General features: G+C 35.6%; 2 protein-coding genes across 2 annotated transcripts; one reads left to right on the forward strand and one right to left on the reverse strand.

Annotated features, from left to right (window-relative positions):
- The first annotated feature begins 12,587 nt into the window (after window positions 1–12,587).
- Window positions 12,588–15,767, forward strand: LOC120074940. Its single transcript, XM_039028048.1, has 3 exons — window positions 12,588–13,690; window positions 14,921–15,466; window positions 15,556–15,767. Exons 1-3 carry the CDS (start codon window positions 12,851–12,853, stop codon window positions 15,658–15,660), a joined length of 1,491 nt encoding a protein of 496 aa, XP_038883976.1. The 5' UTR covers window positions 12,588–12,850; the 3' UTR covers window positions 15,661–15,767.
- Window positions 15,768–16,261: 494 nt separating this feature from the next.
- Window positions 16,262–18,413, reverse strand: LOC120074941 (thylakoid lumenal 15 kDa protein 1, chloroplastic). The gene is made up of 7 exons (XM_039028049.1): window positions 18,030–18,413; window positions 17,814–17,909; window positions 17,651–17,723; window positions 17,458–17,519; window positions 16,815–16,896; window positions 16,518–16,578; window positions 16,262–16,431 (listed from the first exon to the last, which is right to left on the reverse strand). The coding sequence occupies exons 1-7, from the start codon at window positions 18,315–18,317 to the stop codon at window positions 16,380–16,382; spliced, it is 714 nt and encodes a 237-aa protein (XP_038883977.1). The 5' UTR covers window positions 18,318–18,413; the 3' UTR covers window positions 16,262–16,379.
- Between the last annotated feature and the right edge of the window lie 3,464 nt (window positions 18,414–21,877).

Below are 21,877 nucleotides of genomic sequence, written 5' to 3' on the forward strand. Positions count from 1 at the left end.
AAGCAGACCAATCCGAGAACACGTATAGAGTGGAGAGTTAAAGAAACGCTTACTGAAGGCCATGTTATCCTAACTTCTGTATTTTGGGCATTTGGTCTTGTATAGAAGCTTTAATAAATGTCGGCCGATAATTCAGATAGATGGTACACACTTGTACGACAAATATAAAGGAAAATTATTTATTGCTACATCAGTTGACTCGAACGCCATCTTCTTCCACTTGCGTTTGTCGTTGCTGATGAAGAGTCCGCAGACTCAGGGATGGTTCCTGAAATACCTGAGAGAAATTGTAACACACAAAGAGGTGTGTTTAATTTCAGATCGACATGCTGGTATAATCGCAGTAGTGAACAACCCAGCAAATGTGTTGGACGGGACCGAAATGTCACCATCGTTTTGCTTACGACATATCGTTAGCAGCTTCAATAAGAAGTATAAATTTAATTCATTGAAAAATTATGTTTATCGTGCCGGGTATCAGTTTCAAATTCGAAAGTTCAATAAAGCAATTGAAGATATCAAAGGAATAAATCGGAGCTGTCTGAGTTTTTGACAACATTAGTTAGAGCAATGGATTCAAGCACATGATGGAGGATTCAGATATGGGTTGATGTGACAAATCTATCAAAGTGCATAATGGAGTCCTCAAAGGAGCTCGAATGTTGCCTACAAATGCTCTTGCTCAGATAACATTCTTCAAAGCGTGAACTATTTCGAGAAAAGAAGAGAAGAAATAAGGGATGCATTGGGCGTCAAGATAAATACACCTGATAATATTATTATATATAATATTATATATGTTATTAACAATTTATTCAAAATATTTTATAATACTAAGTGGTTAAATTCAGGTACGCACACGAGAAAATAAATAAATGGGCTGCAAGATTTAGTAAATATGAAGTACAATCATACGATCGGTATGAAGGTATTTTTATGTGAAGATCGGACGTCATAGTCTCAATGCCAAAGGAGGAACATTCAAATATTGAGGCTAAACAGGTCTGAGCGATATTGTTCATGTAACAAGTGGCAAGCATTCGACATTCCATGCTCGCATTTTATGGTCGTTTGCTCACATTTAATATCTTGCAGGCATTGAGAGGCAGTTCTCCAGCGCAATATCCCACTCCACCCTTGAATACTACCGCTACTGCGCACATCTAGATTCTATGGGTTTCCAAATTGGGACTTATTCAGTTGGACTGAAATCTGATCACAGCCTTGGTCGAGAGATGGAGGCCCGAGACGCATATATTTCATATGTCTGTTGGAGAGTGCACTATCACTCTACAAAAGGTTGTGTGAGAACAATTTGTATTAAACGAAATACAAGAAGAGAAATGGAAATGGAAAGCAGTGAGTTAAAAAATGGGAGGAGAGGGATATTAAGAAGAAGAGAAATGGAAACGGAAAGCAAATGGGAGGAGAGGAAGATGATTTCGAAGGCTGATTTTTGAAGGCAGTGAGTAAGGGAAATGAGGTAATGAGCAAATGATCAAGGCAGTGAGCAAGGGGAACGAGGCAGTGAGCAAAAATGAAGGGAAGAAGAGAGTTTAAAAGAACATGGATTGAGTGTTCAATACTCGACTCACGGGTTGGAAATTTAAAGAGGTGGTTGAGGCAGTGAGCATGCATGTTAAAGCTGTGGAGGGCAGCATGCATGCAATGGGGAATCCGGTCAATAGCAGTGGCAGAAGTCAGGCACAACAGCAGGGGGATGTGACTTCACATAGCTTGTCAAGGGTTAAAGTTTCAACATACATAAGTCGAAAGTTCAACCTTCGACTTATCTTCCTTGTCGAGGATTAAACTTTTGACTTATGTATGTCGAAACTTCAACATTCGACAACCCTCCATGCATACCTAGCCTTCCACTCTTTCTTTACTTATCGAGTTCTCAACCTTCGACCTCCATATTCATTAAATTATCAACCCTCGACTTCTTGTATCGATCACACAAAACAACAACATTTCTCTAATTAGTTTCAAAACTACCCTATTTTCCTAATAAGTTTGCAAAACAACAATAATATAATAAAAGGTCCTGAAAGTAGTACCCATAAGTTTAAGTTTAAAAAAAATAAAAATAAAAAATAAAATGATTACAAAACCATACCTAAATAGTTACCAAACGAAGCCTTAGTTTTTTTTTAAAAAAATTAGATTTCTTCCTGTAATAAAATACTATTTTTACAATGATTGGTCTTTACAGAATGATCTTTTGAGTATATATTAAAGTAGTTAAGTCATTTATTTGAAAAGTTGTTTTCAAATATAAGAAAATAAAGCAAAATACTTACAAATATAATAAAATTTCTCTTTCTATTTGTGATAGATCGTGATAAATTGTGATAGACTATTATCTGTGTCTATCTGCATCATAATAGATATAGAGAGTAGTTTATCGCGCTCTATCACGCTTTATCACATATAAACTAAGATATTTTGCTATTAATTGTAAATATTTTTAGCAGTTTTGTCATTTAAAATAATTTCTCTTTATTTGAATGCATTTATCTTTGTATGTAACGTAATATTTGTATAAATTTTAAAAAATATATATGGACTTAAATTTAATATTGATTTAATTAATGACCAAGATTAAAGTAAAATGTCCCTAAAAACTTTAAACAATCAACGAGTTTAATTCCTTAAATTAGAACTTAGAGATTGCTACATAAATTTATTTTAAAAAAAAATTAGATTAAATAGAAAACTATAATATCTATATCTATAACCTATACAAAAATTAAAAATTTGAAGGTAATGATTACGCGGAATTCTTTCTTTTAAAATAAAGTTTTTGTGGATGATATAAACATACCTTCTTTTCCCCCTACCTCCTACATAAATTGTCCTTCCCACAAATAGCATTGCCTAACACAACATTGACAATCGATATGGTCAATTTAAGTATTTAATATGCATTTGAATTATTAGAAAAACTGCCAAAATAATTACTTTTTTTTATTAAAAAAAAACTCAAAAATCTAAAACTATTGGCCTTGAATTTATAATTAAGGATGAAATTTGAACTTTCTAAAAAAAATTATTATTAAATTAAATATTTAAAATAAGTATAAAAAAAATTGAAACTTAGTCATTTAAATCAATTTATAAAATTAATTTAGCTTAACTGACATGATACTTGTATTATCAACCTGATTTTTTATATTATATATCGTCACTAGGGATGGAAACGGTTCGATTTTAAAGTTATTTTACAGATGAATAAAAAGCTTTACAATAGTTAATATTAATATTATTGTTGACAGAAAAAAAAACATTTATAGTTTCTGTTTGGAGTTTCAAATGGTACACACTTTTTTCTTTTTTTCTTTCTTCCTTTTTTTTTTTAAAAAAATCAAAATCAATTATAATTGTTAGTTGACTAACAAGTTAAATTATGTGGTAATTCATTTCAAATATATGTATAGGTAGTTACTTCCTAAATAGGGTTGATGAATTGGCATCTCCTTCTTCTTTCTTTATTTTTTTTTTGTTTGACTACCTTCACCAATGTCATTGTCTCTCTTGTTCTTGTGAATATTTGTCAACAATGCACCAATTTCAAATTTGTAGGAAGGAAACTTGCCTTCTTTCAAATTTTCAACATAGGAGGGATTTCTCGTTCATTTTAGATTTCAACAAAAGAGATGAGTTTCTCCCTTCATTTATAATTTCAATGGAGTTGAGTGATAGGACCAAAACAATATATCAACAACCCATTAAAATCTCCTCCAAGATAATCAACCAAATAATTGTACTCTAGAACACCACAAATTAATCATCAAATAATTTCCAAGCAATCAACCAACAATGGATAGCAATGAACTATAAAATTTTAGAAGACTAAAAACAAAGAGCACACATGAATTATACATGAAAAATCTTTTCGATGTGAAGAGTAAAAACCATGGGACTTGTGAGGAGTCCACTCTTGTCAACTTCTTTTATTATGGTAAAATTAGGGGAAAAAGAACTCAAATCAATCATACAAAGATTCAGTACCTACCAATACTTCCATACATAAAAGGAGATAAAAAGAATGAAAACCACTCAGTTGTATAGATTTTGTTCAATAGCGATTATGAACAAACTAGAGCTTCAAACAACAATCCAACCGTTCAAAATAAGACCTATGTGTTTCGACCAAGTTGACTAAATTTCAACACAATCCAATGGTTCAAACTTCAGCAATCGACAACTTTGTGAAAGTTGTCGCTGAAAATCCGAAATGCTATCTTTCTCTTCGATTTTCTGCTTCTTTTTCACTCCCTTTCCCCTTAGGTCATACCCATATCCTATAAAAGAAAACTTAGGGCTTTCAAGATGGACCAACCCAAAAAATTAACTCCAATTGGACTCATAAAATATAAGTTTAAAATAAAGTCTTGCATGTGCAATAAGTGGGCTGGACATTCATAACAATCTCCGCCTCCAACCCAACACAAGGAAGACACAATCACATCCATGATTACTTGAACCTCATCCTAACAAGCTTACTACAAAGCTCAATCTTACTTCTGGGAACTACCTTAGTCAACATATTATATGCACTATTCTTGTCGGTGTGAACTTTTTTCAGATTCAATCTCTTCTCTTCAATTACATCTTATAGCCAATGATATCTAATATCAATGTGTTTGGTACGAGCATGATACATTGAATTTTTTCTCAAATCCATATCACTGTAATTATCATAGAATATTACTACTCATCTGGCCCCAACTCTTGAAGGAACCTTTTAAGCCATATCATCTTCTTGTTTGCTTCTACTGCTACAATATACTCTACCTCAGTTATGGACAATGCTATGCATTTTTGTAGCTTGGATTTCTATGAGATGGCTCCTCCTGAAAATGTAAACACATGACCTGAGGTAGACTTCTGTTATCAAGTTCACCTGCCATATCTGCATCAATATAGCCTTCAAGTATATTTGGCACCTCCATAACAAAAACTCAATTTGGAGGTGCCCAATAAATATCTAAAGATCCACTTCACTACTTTCCAATGAGTCTTACCTAGATTGTGTAGGAACAACTCACTAGACTGTCTGCATGTGTAATATTATGTCTAGTACACACCATAGCATACATCAAATAACTAGTAGCAAAAGATTAAGAAATGTATGACATAACTTCTTTCTCTTTCTTTATTGTAGAACAAGCTCTCTTACTTAGCTTGAAATAAGTTGCTAGTGGTGTACTAATAAGCTTAGCATGCTTCATATTGAACCTTTCCAACACCCCTTCAATATACTTCTCCTGAGATAACCACGGTTTCCCAACTTTCTTGTCACGAGCAATCTCCATACCCAAGTTGTTCTTTACAAGACCTAAATCTTTCATGTTAAAAAACTTGGACACATATTTCTTCAGATTTTGAATCATATCTTATCTTGTCCAACTATCAACATATCATCTACATATAAAGAAGAATGATGAAGTTACCTGTAGAGAACTTTCTAAAATACATGATATGCACTCTAGAAGTGCGTTCTTTGGGCTTAGAATTTATAGTTTTATGCTTAATATGAGATTTTGATGCTTTTTATATTTAATTATAGAAAATCGAGCAATTGGATCAAAACAAGCAATTTTTTAAGATTAATGACCAAAATACTCCAAGAAGGTCAAACTTTGACCTAAGGTAATGATCATAGGAAAAATAGAGAAAAGAGGGCAAAAACGTGAAGGCTGAAGGCAAGGCAGCGTTGCAATGCTGGAGACACGAGAGCACTTAAAGACAAGGCAGCATCGCAGCGTTGCGACGCTCCAATTGGATGAAGTGCGTCGTGCTGATTTTAACATCAACTTCGCAACGCTACGACTGATGCCTATAAATACTGTGTTGCATCGTTAGTGCAGATGGGGTGTTTTAGGGCTTATTTTGAGAGCTTCAATCGATATTGAGGCGAGGCTTCCCTGGGAAGTGTAATTCTGGATAGAGGCAGTATCTAAAAGCTTCAAAAGATTGAAGATTTGAAGAGTTCGTTGGGTTGCGATTCTGGATTCGAGGACGAGAGTAAAAAACATGACTTGCATTTTATTCCCTCTTTTATTTTCTATTCCTTTGGTTTGGAAACTTCATGAATGGTCTATGTTTGTGCTGTAACCATGTGTGACTGATTTTATATTTCTAGGGTGTTTATCTAGTTTTATAGATTGCTCAAACTAAATCGGTTATTTCTTGGATTCGGTTTTTGCATAATTATTTTAGCATGTTTGCTTTTAATGCTTTTGAACAATTGACCATTGTTTGAATGTTCTTTAGTTAATGTCTTGCTCGAGAGAGAAGGAATTAGGTTAGATTTAGCATGTTAAACTGTTAATCAAGTATGCATGAGAATGATAAAAGATTAATAGAGATTGTTAATGGAGGAACTTAATATTGTAACTAATTTGATAGAAGAGATTTGGGTCAATGGTTAGTTATTGGAAAGGGTTGAGCTTGAGAGAGGATACTTGGACATAAGATTCCTAGGTCTATAATTTGTATGAAATCAATCTAAGGTTTAAATAACTAATTTGGTTTAATCTATTTAACGAAATCATACCCTATAACGTGCCTTTGTCTAGTTTCACCCTGGTGTTATCTTTTATTTGCTTTTTAGGAGTAGATTAATTAGATTCTCGCATAGTTTAGTCCCCTAAATAAAATTAGAAGGATCTCTGAATAGCTAAAAGAGCAAACCAATTTTTCAGATGACGATACTTGGTCTCTTGGCCGTTTTACTATATTATAATTTGACGCATGCGCTTGTGAACACACCATTAATACACACAAGAATAAGTTACAGTTTGTTTATAACCATTTCTTATCATAAACTAATTAAATTTCTTGTACCGCTGTCTTGGTGCACATCTAAGCCCATAAAGACTCTTCTTCAACTTGCAAACAAGTTTATATTTCTTTTTTTTTTCAAATCCTTCAAGTTGCTCCATGTAGATCTCTCCATGCAAGCCACCATGTAAAAAAGTAGTTTTTACATCAAGTTGCTCTATTTCAAGATCAAGACTTGCTGTTAAACCTAACACTAGTATGCTAGATGTCATTTTAACCATTGGAAAGAAAATCTCATCAAAGTCAATGCCCTTTTTCTGGGTGCATCTCTTAACCACTAATTCGGTTTTGTACCTCACTATCTTCTCACAAACCTTCTTGTACTTGAAAACCCATATATTTTTATATACTTTCTTGTTCTTTGGAGGCTTACTAGTTCATATGTGCCATTTTTTTTTCCAGAGAATTCATCTCCTCCTTCATTGCATCGAGCCACTGGTCTTTTTCATCATGAGACAAGACCTCTTGATAGTTCTTTGGCTCTCCACCTTCATTAACTAGAATGAACTCTAAGCTTGGATACCTCGTTGAAGGTTTACACGCTCTGGTGGATTTTCGAGCTTGAGAATCTTCCATTTGGGGAATAGGTTGTTTAACTTACTTGTGAACTTCTTCATGACTCACTTCCTCATCTACATCTTCCTCATGAATTTCTTCATCAGATGAAGACTCATCAAGATCATCATCATCAACATGAATTGGTTCATTATCGTCAGGTCTTATCTCACTATCATCATGTACATCATCAAAATTCTCATTTGTCAGCTGAACAACAGAAGAAGTAGAAGTAGAATTATTAGTAATATAAAAGAACAACTCTGAAGGAGAAGTATACCTTGTACTCAGAAGATTTGCACCCTTCTCGTGCTCAAAGAATAATAAATCTCTGCTTCTCACTAACTTTTTTTTTATGGATCATAAAGTCTGTAACCATATTCTTCATCCCCATATCTAAGAAAAACACATGGATTGGTCTTCAAATCAAGATTTGACTTCTATTCTTTAGTCGCATGCATGTATGCCTTACTGCTAAAGACTTTGAGATGCAAATAAGTGGGATCATGTCCCTTCCATGCTCTCTCTGGAATGTCTAGACCAAGAGAAATTGATAGAGATCGATTGATTAAATACACGACACATTGCACTGCTCCACCCTAAAATGTCTTAGGAAGATCAGACATTCTAAGTATGCACCTCATCTTCTCTACAATGGTTCTGTTGATCCTCTTAGCAACTCCATCGTGTTGTGGTGTGTTGGGCTCTATCTTCTCATGTCTAATGTTATGTTCTGAACAATAATACTTGAACTCATTCGAAGTATACTCACCACCATTGTCAGATCGAAGACACTTAAATTTTCGTTTGTCCTCCCTTTCTATCATGATATGAAAATTTATAAAAATCTCGAATAGTTGGTTTTTTGTCATCAACATATACATCCAAGTTCTTCGAGTAGCCTCATCAATAAAAGTGACAAAATATTTATTGCCATCAAGAGACTCCACCTCAATAGGACCACAAATATCACAATGTATTAATTTCAACTTTCCTTGCCTTCTGGTAGACTTCCCAGAAAAGGGAGTTCTATGCTGCTTACCTACCAAACAATGATCACAAGAGTCAAGAGACACTGTTTTATCAACAGGGATTGTCAACAATTTAGTCCCTTTATCAATCATATGCCCTAGCCTTCGATACCATAGATTTGGAGAATTCTTTTCTTCAACTGCATTCAGCTTAGAAGAACATATACTTATGTTTGTATTATGCAACAAGTAACATAACTCACATCGAGCAACTATTATTGAACTCTTAGAAAATTTTCACTTACCATCACTGAAGGTACGTCGACTTGATCAAAGACATTTGCCGACAAAAAGTTAAGGTATAAATCAGGAATATAACGCACATTCTTTAATGTAAGCATGCACCCAACACTTGTCTTCACTCGAATATCATCTAACCCAACTATGCTAGTTAAGCTCTTATTTTCCGTCTTCACACTAACAAAATCACCAAATTGATAGTTCATGAAATACTCCTTTTTGGAAACACAATGGTACAAAGCACATGAATCTACCAACCACTTTGTGTTTGAACTCTCTGCATGATGACACCCATTAGTTGCACAAATCAAGGTGACAACATTATCACTCTGAGAAATAATTGTTGCGGTATTTTTATCATCTTTCTCTTTTTGTGAGTCTTGCTTCTTACCTTGTTCTTTCTTCCAACGGTATCAATTTTTTTTTTTGACATGACCAGGTTTGTTGCAGTAATGAATATCCTAGTCTTTTTGTCTCTAGACTTGGACCTTCCCTTTGAGTTACCATGACCTCTGGGTCCCTTACTCTTGTTTCTTCCACGATTCTCAGCAACAAGAGCATGTGAATCATCAACTCCTGTCTCCTTTCATCTTATCTCTTCATTAAACATGCTTTGTTTGATAATATCCAAAGACAAAATACCTTCTGGAGTAGTGTTACTAATAGCCATAAACAATGTTTCCCAACTGTCTGGCAAAGAACTCAACAAGAACAAAGTCTGCAATTCATCATCAAGATCACTCTCCATAATAGTCAACTTATTAATAATATCTTTAAAGCCACTCAAATGCTCAGAAACAGACTTCCCATTCTTCAATTTCAAATTAACAAGTTGCTTGATTAATGAAGCTTTGTTATGTGCGGTCTTCCTTTCATAAAGACCTTCTACCACAACTCATATGGGTCGGACTCCTTAGAAACATAGTTGAAAATGTTAATATCATTGTCTAATAGTCTCCAAAATTTTTCTCTTTAACTTTCCCCACTCCCTTTCTTCCATTTTCTCTAGTTTTACTGGTTTAGGTGCCATCAACTTTTGTGGTTGTTTCAATTGGATCAAATAAATTTTTACAACACAAGTCCTCCATCATTAGTTTCCAGATGGAATAATTGGTTGATGTCATTTTAATTAATGAACTACCTCCACCATTACTAATAGACTCCATGACAATGATTAAACTAAAACTCGCTCTAATACCAAATAATAGGACCTAAAAAATATATCAACAACCCATTAAGATCTCCTTCAAAACAATGAACCAAACAATTGTACTCCATAACACCACAAATTAATCACCAATTACCAAGTAATCAACCAACAATGGACAGCAATAAACCATAAAATTTTGGAAGACTAAAAATAAAGAGTACACACAAATTATAAGTGGAATATCTTTAATGTGAAGAGTAAAAACTACGGGACTTGTGAGGAATCCACCCTTGTCAACTTCTCTTATTATGATAAAATTGAGGAAAAAAGAACCCAAATCAATCATACAAAGATTCACTACCCATCAATACTTTCATACTGTTACGAAAACGACAATTAAATAATATAAATGAACGTACAAGAATCAACACATAAATACACGTGGTTCACTAACGATGTGTTAGCTACATCCATGGGGCAGAGGGAGAATAGTATTATTAGAGAGAATTTTTTCTACACAAAACGACGCCTCTAGGGTTAGAGAGTTTATATAGCGCACTACTTTAAACCCTAGGGTCATAATCATAAATAATTAAAAATAAATAAATATGTTGAATACGAATTCTAAATAGGTTTTGGGGGCAAATAAATAAATATGCCAGCAAAAAAATTCAAGGTATTCCAACACATACATAAAAGATCAACACTTTGAGAGATAGAAAGAATGAAAATCACTTAGTTTTACAAATTTTGTTCAACGGCGATTACAGACAAACCAAAGATCCAAACAACGATCCAACCGTAAAAAACGAGACCCTATGAGTCCCAACCAAGCTAACCAAATTTCAACACAATCCAATGGTTCAAACTCCGAAAATCAACAACTTTGTGGAAGCTACCGCTAAAAGGCCGAACTAATGTTTTTCTCTCCGATTTTTTTATTCTTTTTCACTCTCCTTCCCCTTAGCTCATACTCATATCACATAAAAAGAAAATATAGGGTTTTCAAGATGAACCAACCTAAAAAATTAGTCCCAATTGAACTTAAAAGATACAAGTTTAAAATAAAGTGTTGTTTGTGCAACAAATAGATTGGACACCCAAAACATTGAGTTCCTTTTCTTTTAGATCTTAGTGGAGAGAGATTTCACCTTTACCCTTTTCTTTTTAAATATGAAAGTGTGATAACAATCAAAAAATGAAAAAAAAAAAAAAAAAAAAAAAAAAAAAAAAAAAAAAAAAAAAAAAAAAAAAAAAAAAAAGAAAAAGAAAAAGAAAAAGAGATTTTGGCCAAACCCAACCTCCAAAGATTACATGTATATTTCCCCTACTATTTTTCCGGTATAAGTTTATTTATAGTTAAAGAAATCTTTAATTTAATTCTTCCTAATTATTTTTCTTTATTTAATACATTTTAGAAAACAAAATATTAATTTTGTTATGGGTTAAACTAGGGTCAAATGCCCATTCATCATCAACTACGAGATGTGACAGACCTAAGTGACAAAATCAGTAAGGCAAAGATCCAAGGCTCTCATAGTCGAGGAGAGGAGTATCCTGGCCCTAGAGAAATAATGAAACCTCAAAAACACCCGGTCGTATGATCCATTTGGTGTTGATACGGAAGAACACTAGGGAGACCGTTCAAGAGTATTATTGATGTGATAATCTAGATACGAGAAAGAGTACTTAATATTCACGTGATAATAATAAATTTGTAATTTGAAAAACATTGTGATCTGCAAGATAAAAAGATCTGCATACTAATATGGTGCTTGCAGCATAAGCTCTGCTTAAGTTAGAAGGTGTAATTGTATAACAAGTAGAGAATTTGAGTATTAGAATAAACTTAATTCTCCTTGAAACTACCATGATGTATTTATAGTTGTAGTTGACTTGGGACCTTCCTAAATTTCGAAGTTACGTTAGACTTATCCACTTATTGAATTGAGGCGTGCGAGGGGCGCGCCACGTTTTGTATTTTGCTAGAAGCTGAGCACCTTCTTTTAGCCTTATTTCAAGCCGAAATGATCCTTTGGGTCGGGGGCATGCATGATGCATGCCCCATTGGGTGTTTTGTGAGCCTTGGTCTCAACCAAGCATGCTGGTGTAGGCCAAGCACAGACCAACCCTCCTTCTCTAGGCTCATTTTTCTCTTAAATTACCACTTTCGATTCTAATTATGTTATATTCTTATTTTTTTAACTAAATATCGATTATACTATTTTGATCTAAAATCACTCTTACAAGTATAAATAATAAGATACATTACTCTATTGAGATGTACACAATATCACTCAGATCTGTCCGAAAACGTTTAGCATTATTATTAATTTAAACTTCAAAGTATGTTTGGTTGAGCACTCTACTAATATCGAAGATTCCATCTTGCAGACACCAAGAAATTTTAATTTGTGATAACATAGTATTAAACTAGCGACCAAAGACGAGATAAGGGTAAAAAAGGGGAAGAATAAGAGAGAAGAAAGAATTGGAAGGTGTTGGAATGAAATAATTCCATTATCGAAAACAAATAGCCCGTTTATGAAGAATCTAAATGTAATAAGGACAAATCGATTCTAGTTTAAATCTAACCTAATTCAATTGACATATAAAATGTAGGAGAAATTATGAGTTGGTTGGTTCCATCCTCTATTCCAAACGTAGTTAAAAAAAATGTAATAAAGGCGGATAAAAAAAAAACTAAAAAGGTATTTGAATTCCAGTTGGCAGTTAAAAGAATGGCATTTTTCTTTAGAAAGCACGAATCTCCGCCCCAACACCATCCCCAAAAAATCACTCTCTATTCCCTGTTTATTAAAAACTTCAACCCGAAAAGTAAAAACAAAAAAGCTAACGACTTTGCCGTCCTCTCTTTAAAACTTTGTCTCTCTTCTTTTCTCTCTATTTTCCTTCTTCTTCAGCCTCTGTTTTTTCCCCCCCTAAAACCCATTGACATGACACCCAATTCTTCACTCTAATTCCTTTCCCCTGTTTTTCGTTTTTTCTTTTACATTTCAGCATGCAAACCCACAACCCAACGATTCAGACCGGTTCCAAACCGAATCAAAGTCTCTTTCAGTCTTTCAAACAATCCTTTTCATTCCCGGACAGAGTCTCCGATTTTTGTATTCTGTTCGCCAGAGCCGTCCTCCTCCTCTGCCTCATCGCCTCCATGTCCTTCGTCCTCCGTTCGGCTTTCTCTTCTCAGTCCCGTCGGTTCATCATCCCCAACCGCACTCGAACCGCCAAATACGAACCGTTCGACAAATCCATAGCCGCCACCAACATATCCCACATCGTATTCGGAATCGGCGGGTCTGTTCAAACGTGGAAAGACCGGAGCCGCTACACTCATCTCTGGTGGAAGTCGAACCGGAACCGTGGGTTTGCTTGGCTCGATGGGGAACCGGGGGAAATCGGAAATCCGGTTCCGCATCGGGTGTCGGAGTGGTGCAGCGGGGCGGGTTATTCGTGTAAGACGGCGGCGGTTCGAATGGCTAGAATTGTAGTGGAGAGTTATAAATTGCGATTGAAAGACGTGCGGTGGTTTGTGATGGGAGATGATGATACGGTGTTTTTCACGGAGAATTTAGTTTCGGTGTTAGCGAAATATGATCATAATCAAATGTATTACATTGGTGGAAACTCCGAGAGCATTGAGCAAGATCAGATGCATTCGTATGGGATGGCCTTCGGCGGCGGCGGTTTTGCGATCAGTTACCCACTCGCCGCCCAGTTAATGAACGTAATGGACGGTTGTCTTCATCGCTACAGTTTTTTCTACGGCTCTGATCAAAGGGTATGGGCCTGTATTGCCGAGCTCGGTGTGCCACTCACAACAGAACGTGGCTTTCACCAGGTAATATTTTTTGTACTTTTCTAACTTTTGAATTGATAAACCCACGTGGCGAATTGTGAGTAGCTGGAAGAACATAAATTATGACTATTACGACACGTGTAATGATGAAGGAATAGTTAGGTGACCGATGAATGAGACTACGTAAGACCGGTTAAGTCGGTCAGCACTGTAAAAATTTTGATACATTAAATGATAGTTTGAATATTGATTATCATAGTATTTGAAAGAGAGAGCACTCTTACATATTAATAATTAAACATATAACAATATTTATAAAAAATTATAAAAATAGTAAAATTTATTCGTGGATAGACTCTATCTTATCAGTAATATAGTTTATCACGGATAGATTCCTTACTAACGATATAATCTATTACTTATAAACCTTTGAAAGTAAAATATTAATTTTGTTATATCTACAAATCTTTTGCATCGTGTTATATCTACAAATATTTTAGACTTAATTGTTATATTTGTAACTATCCTTAGAAATTTAACATAAGTAGATTTGAGTTTAGATGATTTAGGACGTTTCTTAATAAATAAATGTAAGAAAAGTACATGAGGAGAGATGTTAAAACAGAAAACGGGTATCATAATTCATTTGTTTATACAATATATTTGACTTCATAAACACTAATGGACCTCACATCTATGTCAATGAGTTACGCCCTATTTTGACATGGTTGGAAATCTTTTCATACTTTCGTAGTAATGAAAATTTTCTCGATGACGTATTGGAAAATTTAGGTGAAGGTGAAAGAAAAAGTAGTTTTGTTATAGGTGGCAAGAAGGTCAATAGACCATTTTCTCCGTATTGTATCCGTGGGGTGAGGATTGAAGGACCTTGAAAGTTGTCGTTGTCGACTTCATCTTTTATGATTGTGTAAGCTACTAAGCTTTCAACTGATTGTGTAAGCTACTGAGCTTTATTGTACTATTCTTCGGCCCCTCACTTTCAGGTCCTACTTTTCAGGTCAATCCTCAAATTTATATCATTCAGCCTTTTGGCCCATCTTACTACTTGAGTAATAAAAATATACCATAATGTAAAATTGTATATATAACAGATAAATTTCGTCAAAGTAAGCATAACTCAATAACAATTTATTTATCTTATCTTTTCTAAGGTTGGGGATTTAAATTCTGAATTCCATGTGTTGTCATAAATATAGATAAAAAATGTTTACACGAGTTATACACATGGACTGATGTGTTAAATTCGTGCAGTTTGATATTAGAGGTAACCCATATGGGATTTTGGCAGCACATCCATTGGCACCACTTGTATCGCTTCATCACCTTGACCATGTGGAGCCATTGTTTCCTAACCAAACTAGGATTGATTCATTGAATTTACTTATGCAAGCATATCAAGTTGACTCGAGCCGAATTCTTCAGCAAACTGTCTGCTATGATCGGAGGAAAAAATGGTCCATCTCCATCGCGTGGGGCTACACTGTTCAGATATATCCTTTCATGGTGACAGCCACAGATATGCAAATTCCATTTCAGACGTTCAAGACATGGAGAAGCTGGAGCAATGGTCCATTCGACTTCAATACACGACCTATGAGTTCTGACCCGTGCCGGCGAGCGGTTGTTTATTTTCTGAAGCAAGTTCAAGAGGTGGACACAAGGGGTACCAAAACCACTTACGAAAGGTACGTGGCCAAGGGAGAAAAAGTATGCGAGAGGGATGATTATGCACGGGTCATGGCAGTGAAACAAGTTACTGTCTCCTCAATGAAGATGGAGACTCAGCTATGGATGAAGGTAATCTCTCTCTCCCTCTTAACACAATCATTTATAATATTCTCATTCATTCCTCCATGTCATTGATGGTTTCTATTTGATTTGTACAGGCACCGCAAAGACAGTGTTGCGAGATTAATGACAGGTGGGGAAACGATAATAATATCTGGGTTAGGATTAGGAAATGCAGAAAGAGCGAAACAATTACCACATAGATTCTCATTTTTGGATGAATTGTTTTAGGCCCTAGAATGATGATGGCTGATTTTCCCTCTTGTAAATATCACAGTGATATAGAAAAATATCAGTATATTCAACAGAACCAGTTTTTGAGGAGGATGTTAATCTAGTTGGTAAGACTGTAACAGAGATGACAATATTAAAGTCGCATTCTAATAACCATTTGCTAAGTGGGTAAGACAAAATCTAGTGCATTATTAAAGTTGATAAAGACAATTTTTCTGGAGTGGTATAAACAATAAAAAATTGGATGGGGGAAGTCGATCATTTTAACCATGTGCACTTTGTAGTTTGTAGTGGAGCTTTAGCAACTTCTGCTCCTGGTATTAGTGGGTTGAAGTAAAAATTACCAACTGGGTAGTGACGGAAAATCCTAGTGGTTTCTAATTATGGTTCCTGTTCTTCAAATCCTATGTCTTGTAAAATCAATTTAATTTTCTTTAACGGGGCCCGTTTGTAAACCATCTGGATGTTGAATTCAATAGCCAAGAAATCCAACGTGTTCTGATTCTTAGATTCTGCTACTTACGTTAAGCTTTATGATATCGACAAACCACATGGTATGACATAAACAGATGATTGACAAAATTGAACTCAATGGATTGGATACTGATATGGTTATTAAGAACTTTACATTTTTAAGTTGATCTATACAGTTCTTGTACCTCAATAGCTTTCTCTTATAATTCAAGTCTCAATCACAGAGCAGGGTCTCCCGGGTTGCATTTCCAGTTGTTGGGTTCACCCTGTAAACAAAAATGACTAAGTTTCCTAGTTTATTTATCATGAATCATTTAATGTCAACCTAAGAAACAGAAGAATTTGTCTTTACCCATCTGCAACTTTGCAAAGGTACTCCCGCTGATCCTCTCTCAAAGGCACGTCTGTGAAGTCTGACATCATGAGGTAAATTAAGTATTTCTTCGTATCACCACTCTATCATCGGTTCTTCTATAATCTCTTCAATTACAATTTCCTAGAACTCTTTCAGCTAATTGCAAAGCTAGAATTGTAGAATTTCGATCTTATGAAAGATAGAGAGACATGTATTATGGCATCTAAAACAGTTTTGGAGATGAGAGGATCCCAATGAAATACTAAAAGCTACGTAAATGTTGGGTTTACATACCAGCTCCGTTTATTGTTGATCCACGGAAAGAGGTATTTCCTGTGGCAAGTGCACCTTCTAAGTTGGCATTGCTTAAATTTGCCTGCCCAAAGCAGAAAAAACCAACCAGTGAGGATAAGTAAAGTTATAATTTCAATGTCTTCTAACATCAAGGCTCATAATGTACCAAAACTTTGATATAAAATCTCAGATAAAAAACTGCAGGTTGCTCTACATCTCGAACTGCATACACAGTTCAAATTTATCGTATCACATCAATACTTTTTGCTAGAAGTGATCATCAGTTGGTCAACCTCGGTTTTGGGCTAAAACCAAGGCCGACCACCAACATTATCGGTTGTTGTCCTTTCCTACCACTCACACCAATTGAACTTCGGTTTTTTATTTACAAAAACCTGACTCCGACCAAAATTTTCACTACCGACCAACCAATGTCAGTTTGGCCCGTTTGGTTTGCTCACTCCTACTTTTTGTAGACTAGTTTCCTATCATATTTTACTTGACTTCGATCAAATCTTTAAACATTCAAGAACGAGATTGGAAAATTTGGCCTCCTAACTTTTAAATTTGAAAATTTGAGAAGGGGCAAATTAGAGGTTAAATAAGAAAGCATTTAATTGAAAGCCTATCAAAGAATCATCACCTTGGTAACATTGGCCAAAGAAAAGTCTGCACCTCTAAGATCAGCATCTGAAAGATCCGCCCCTAACAATTAGGCAAGGAGAGAAAGAATTGAAGTCAGGTTTAATAGGATTGTGCTCGCCATGTCATAAGAGAAGATCCTGAAGATGACTTGGAAAGTTCATAACATTACTTAAAACATAGAAATAATGAACCTGTTAAATCAGCATCAAAGAAGCTAGCACCTAATAACTTCGCACCTTTAAAATTAGCTTGCCGTAAAATAGACTAATAAAAAAGAAACAAAAAAGGCAATGTCACAAACACATATTACAATAGTACATGTACAAGATTTGAAATAGTGAATTTAGATGAAACCGTTTTGAAATCTTGCTTGATTAACGTCTTCCAACTGAAATCTTTCCCAGAGAGATCCTGACCTCTAGTGACCCCAGCGCCATAAGGACCTCCGCCCTAATTACGAAATTGAATCCGTTCGCCAAAAATCAATCAGCCATACAATACACACAGACGTAACAATCAAAATAGATTCTCATACAATGTAGCTATGAACAATCTCGGGAGGAAATTAACCTTGAAAGCTAGGGCAGGGTCGGCGAGGAACAAAGAGGCGGAAAGGAAAGCGAGGAAGGAGGCTTTTGAGGCGGATTCACCAAGGGAAAGAACCAAATGCCGCGTAGCTTCCAATTGTTGGTTGAATACCTTCATATTTGTGGTTGAAATGAAAGGAATTGAGGAGAAAGGAGAAGAAAGTGGGAGAGGTGAGGAATGGGCGGCAACGGAGAGAGGAAGAGGAAGGTGAGGTCTGGAAGGAATTCGGGAAGTGGAAGAACAACATAATGAAGCGTTGAGCAAAGCCATTTGGTGAAGGTGGCTGCAATTGAGCCCAGAATTGTTTTGGTGGCTTTTTTCGAATTGGATAATGTGACCGACCGCACAGCATAATCTGGAAACGGATTATGAGTTGCGTTTTTGTGCTGCTGCTCATATCTTACTTCTGGTCCTTTGTCCACGTAGATTTTGCCACATGGCACGACCGTAAGAGCAGTACTTTTACTAATCTATCAACAATTAGTGTGTAATCTTTATCTAATCTACGCTTTATTGCGCCATTACCCCAACTTGAACCTGTCAATCGGACAGCGGCGGTCCATCTGTGGCCATTTCATCTAATTTTATAAAATAAAAAATTGGAAAAACCCCTTATTTGGAGTTGGGTGGGTGGGCTATTATAGCCCACCGAACATTTGGGGCTCCAACTATTTTAGTTGGAGTTCCAACATTCTCCCATTTTGCTTACTCCAATTGTATTGTTTCCTCTGTCTCGTTTCATTCCATCTCTTCTCCTTATGGTTTCGCCACGGTTCTCATTTTGCTTCGTTCCCGGTGGGTTTTAGAGCTTCCTCTCCTATGTTTCCACTTAACCCACACTTAACCCACAGACCACTGTTATGCACTCTCCCGTTTTGCTTACTCCAATTATTTTGCTCGTTTTTATTATATCCTCCGTCTCATTTCCTTCCATCTCTTATCCTTAGGATTTCGTTGTTGTTCCTGATCGTCGTCATTCCTGGTGGGTTTTGGAGCTTCATCTTCTCCATTCCTACTGATCGACTGCCATTGTGGTTCTCTTTGGTCGGATTTGAAGAAATCCTTCACAGATCTAGACTACGGTATGTTTGGTAGTCTAGATCTGTGTTTTTCTCTAGATCCTTAACCTTTTCTTTCGGCTTCCTTTTTCATCTTGTTGTTCCGAATGCCACTCCCACTCATATTCCTTCTTTATCTTCCTGCTCCAAACGAAGGTTTTGTTGGGATCGGTGTTCTAATTCTCCCAAAGTTTCGTAGTTTGTAAACAGTTTGTACACATTATTATAAATAAAATAAATGTTATTTTATTTGCATTTACTCATATCTAATAAACTAAGATCCGTGGTTATTTCATGTAAACTTAAGCAGGTAGGTGAGACATACAAGTGGATCATACCTTAAGTAATAACCTAAATGGTCTGTAGTATAAGGATAAAGGAAGGATACCTTATCCTGGTGACACTACGGATACGGTATGTTTTGTAGATAGTTGCAACTATTGTAACATGCTACAAATGGTCTAATTCTGACCATTCATGTGGAGACATGCGAGCGAGGATGTCCTATACAAAGAGTTTGTATAAGACCGGACCACGAGATGGTTAGTCTCTTTATATAATGACGTTGATAATTGAGACTTACATCTCACTAAAACGACCATAGATGACATGACCTTAATCCTGAGTGTTTTTGGAACTCCTGCCTATGAGGGCGGTCCTTTGATTAGTATGGGTGAGAGTGATTAGATTGCCAACTCAACAAGCCTACCTTTTAGGGGATTTGTCAGATTAGGGAGTTGGGAAGTCAGTTACATAAAACAGAATTCACTTCTTCTCCGAAGTAGGGGTAAGTAGATAAATTGCTCCCTTAAGGGCCGATTCTGATTTTTGAACATAGTGGCCACACCCTCTCTTTGGAAGAGAGGACTTAGTCATAGTAGGAGTATGACTTATTGTTCATTAGAGGAATCAGTGGTACATAAGGAGTTAGATGTAACTACAGGGGTAAAACGGTAAATTGCCCCAGCTGTACTTACTAGCGATTTGTGAAGGGTTATCGCACTGTTGATTGGTTATATGGACACAGGAATATATCTGTAGTGAGAAGAGTGCAACTGTCGGTCTTTAGTGGAGTGTCTGACAGTTAACGAATGGTGGATCTCGTGACAAAAGAGTTTAGTCAATTATGCACATACCGTTGGAGCTTCAAGCTACAGGTCCATAAAGTCCCATTAGTAGCTCAATGGGTTCAAGTTGAGAATCAGATTTTGGGTTAGTTTGAAGTGTTAAAGTTAACAAGAGAAATTTCAATTATATGTGATATAATTGGTATGCTGTATGAGATACATTAATTGGAGGAATTAATATAAATATGATTTATATTAAGTACCATAAAATAGAAAAAGAACTATGGTTTATATATTTCATGAGATGGTTATAAATACAAGTTGGTTATGGTAACCGTGAGATAAAAGAAAATTTGTTTTCCTAAATTTAGTAGTTGTTCCATTCAGAAAATTCTCACGGAAAAGGGCTATCAAGTAAAATTGTTTTATTAAGTGATAGCCGTTGAGAGACTAAACGATCGCTTAGAGTTGACTATGTGATAGTCACTCAGCTAATCGTTGCTACACGATCGAGTAGCAAAGTCTATGCGATAGGCTTCATTTTACTAAACAATCGAGTACATCGTCTATGCGATAGACAACTTCATATCTCCCACTTACTCAATCGCATACCTTTTCTCTTTCTCAATCTAAGATCATACAGAGCCCACAACTCCTAGATTCTCACACCGAGAATATCAAGGTAACACTTGTGGTGGTGTCCTTAATCTGTTCGTGGATCGAGTTGGACTCGATTGGGGTCGAGGCTTATTTAGACGATCGTTGTGTTCGTGTACGTGTTGTGCGTTATTTGTTGCGTTCGAGTGTTGTTGTGGACGCATTGTAGACTATTCGAGGGATCCTTGAAGAATGGTTCTTCAAAGGTACGCATACTCTCATCTCATATAACATTTTGTAATTTTTATTGATGCATAATTAATTTCCATTTTAGATTGTAATTGTTTGTGTTCAATCTGAATGGAATTTGGAACGATCCAGTTCCTCTGTTCGTGGAAATCCCCGTTCATGATTTCCTTCAAGTTTCCCCTTGCCTCTTCTTTTGGTTCTTCAATCGTGTTGTCCCTTCTGTCTTTCTGAGTCCGAAATCCTACAACCATGTTGGAGCTTAGATCTTGCTTGGGAGAGGATGAAGATCCTCGTTTGGAGCATGGTAGGGGATAGAGGATGGTGTTCGAATCTTGGTAAGGTTACCAGATCAAATGGTAAGTCTTCTTTCTCTTCACCAGCTGATGATGAGTCATTGTAATTTTTTTCCTTCATTTTTTTTTGACAAATGTAAGCTTATTTTTTTTACACATCTTTTCAGTTTACTCCGATTATTTTGCTCTATTCTTGATTTTAGTGTTCGGATCTTGGTCTTTGATTATCGATCTCTGATAATTTTATGTCACTATATAAACATTGATTATAATTGTATTTCCCTGAGATTCTTTATCTGTTCTTGGTCTCTGATTATCAGTCATTATATAAACATTGATTGTAATTGCATGTACATTTTTCTTAACCTGTTCTTGGTCTCTGATTATCGGTCCCTATTCATTTTTTGTCACTATGTAAACATTGATTATAATGCTATTTCCATGATGTGATTCTCTTTTTTGGTCTTTGATTATAGGTCAAAGGTATTCTATCTTCTTGGTCTCTGATTATCGGTTCTTTACTCCTTATTTCTTTATCTGTTTACTCTTGGTCTTTGCTACTATTT

Source organism: Benincasa hispida, chromosome 4 (genome assembly GCF_009727055.1).
Source record: "Benincasa hispida cultivar B227 chromosome 4, ASM972705v1, whole genome shotgun sequence".
Taxonomy (NCBI): Eukaryota; Viridiplantae; Streptophyta; class Magnoliopsida; order Cucurbitales; family Cucurbitaceae; genus Benincasa; species Benincasa hispida.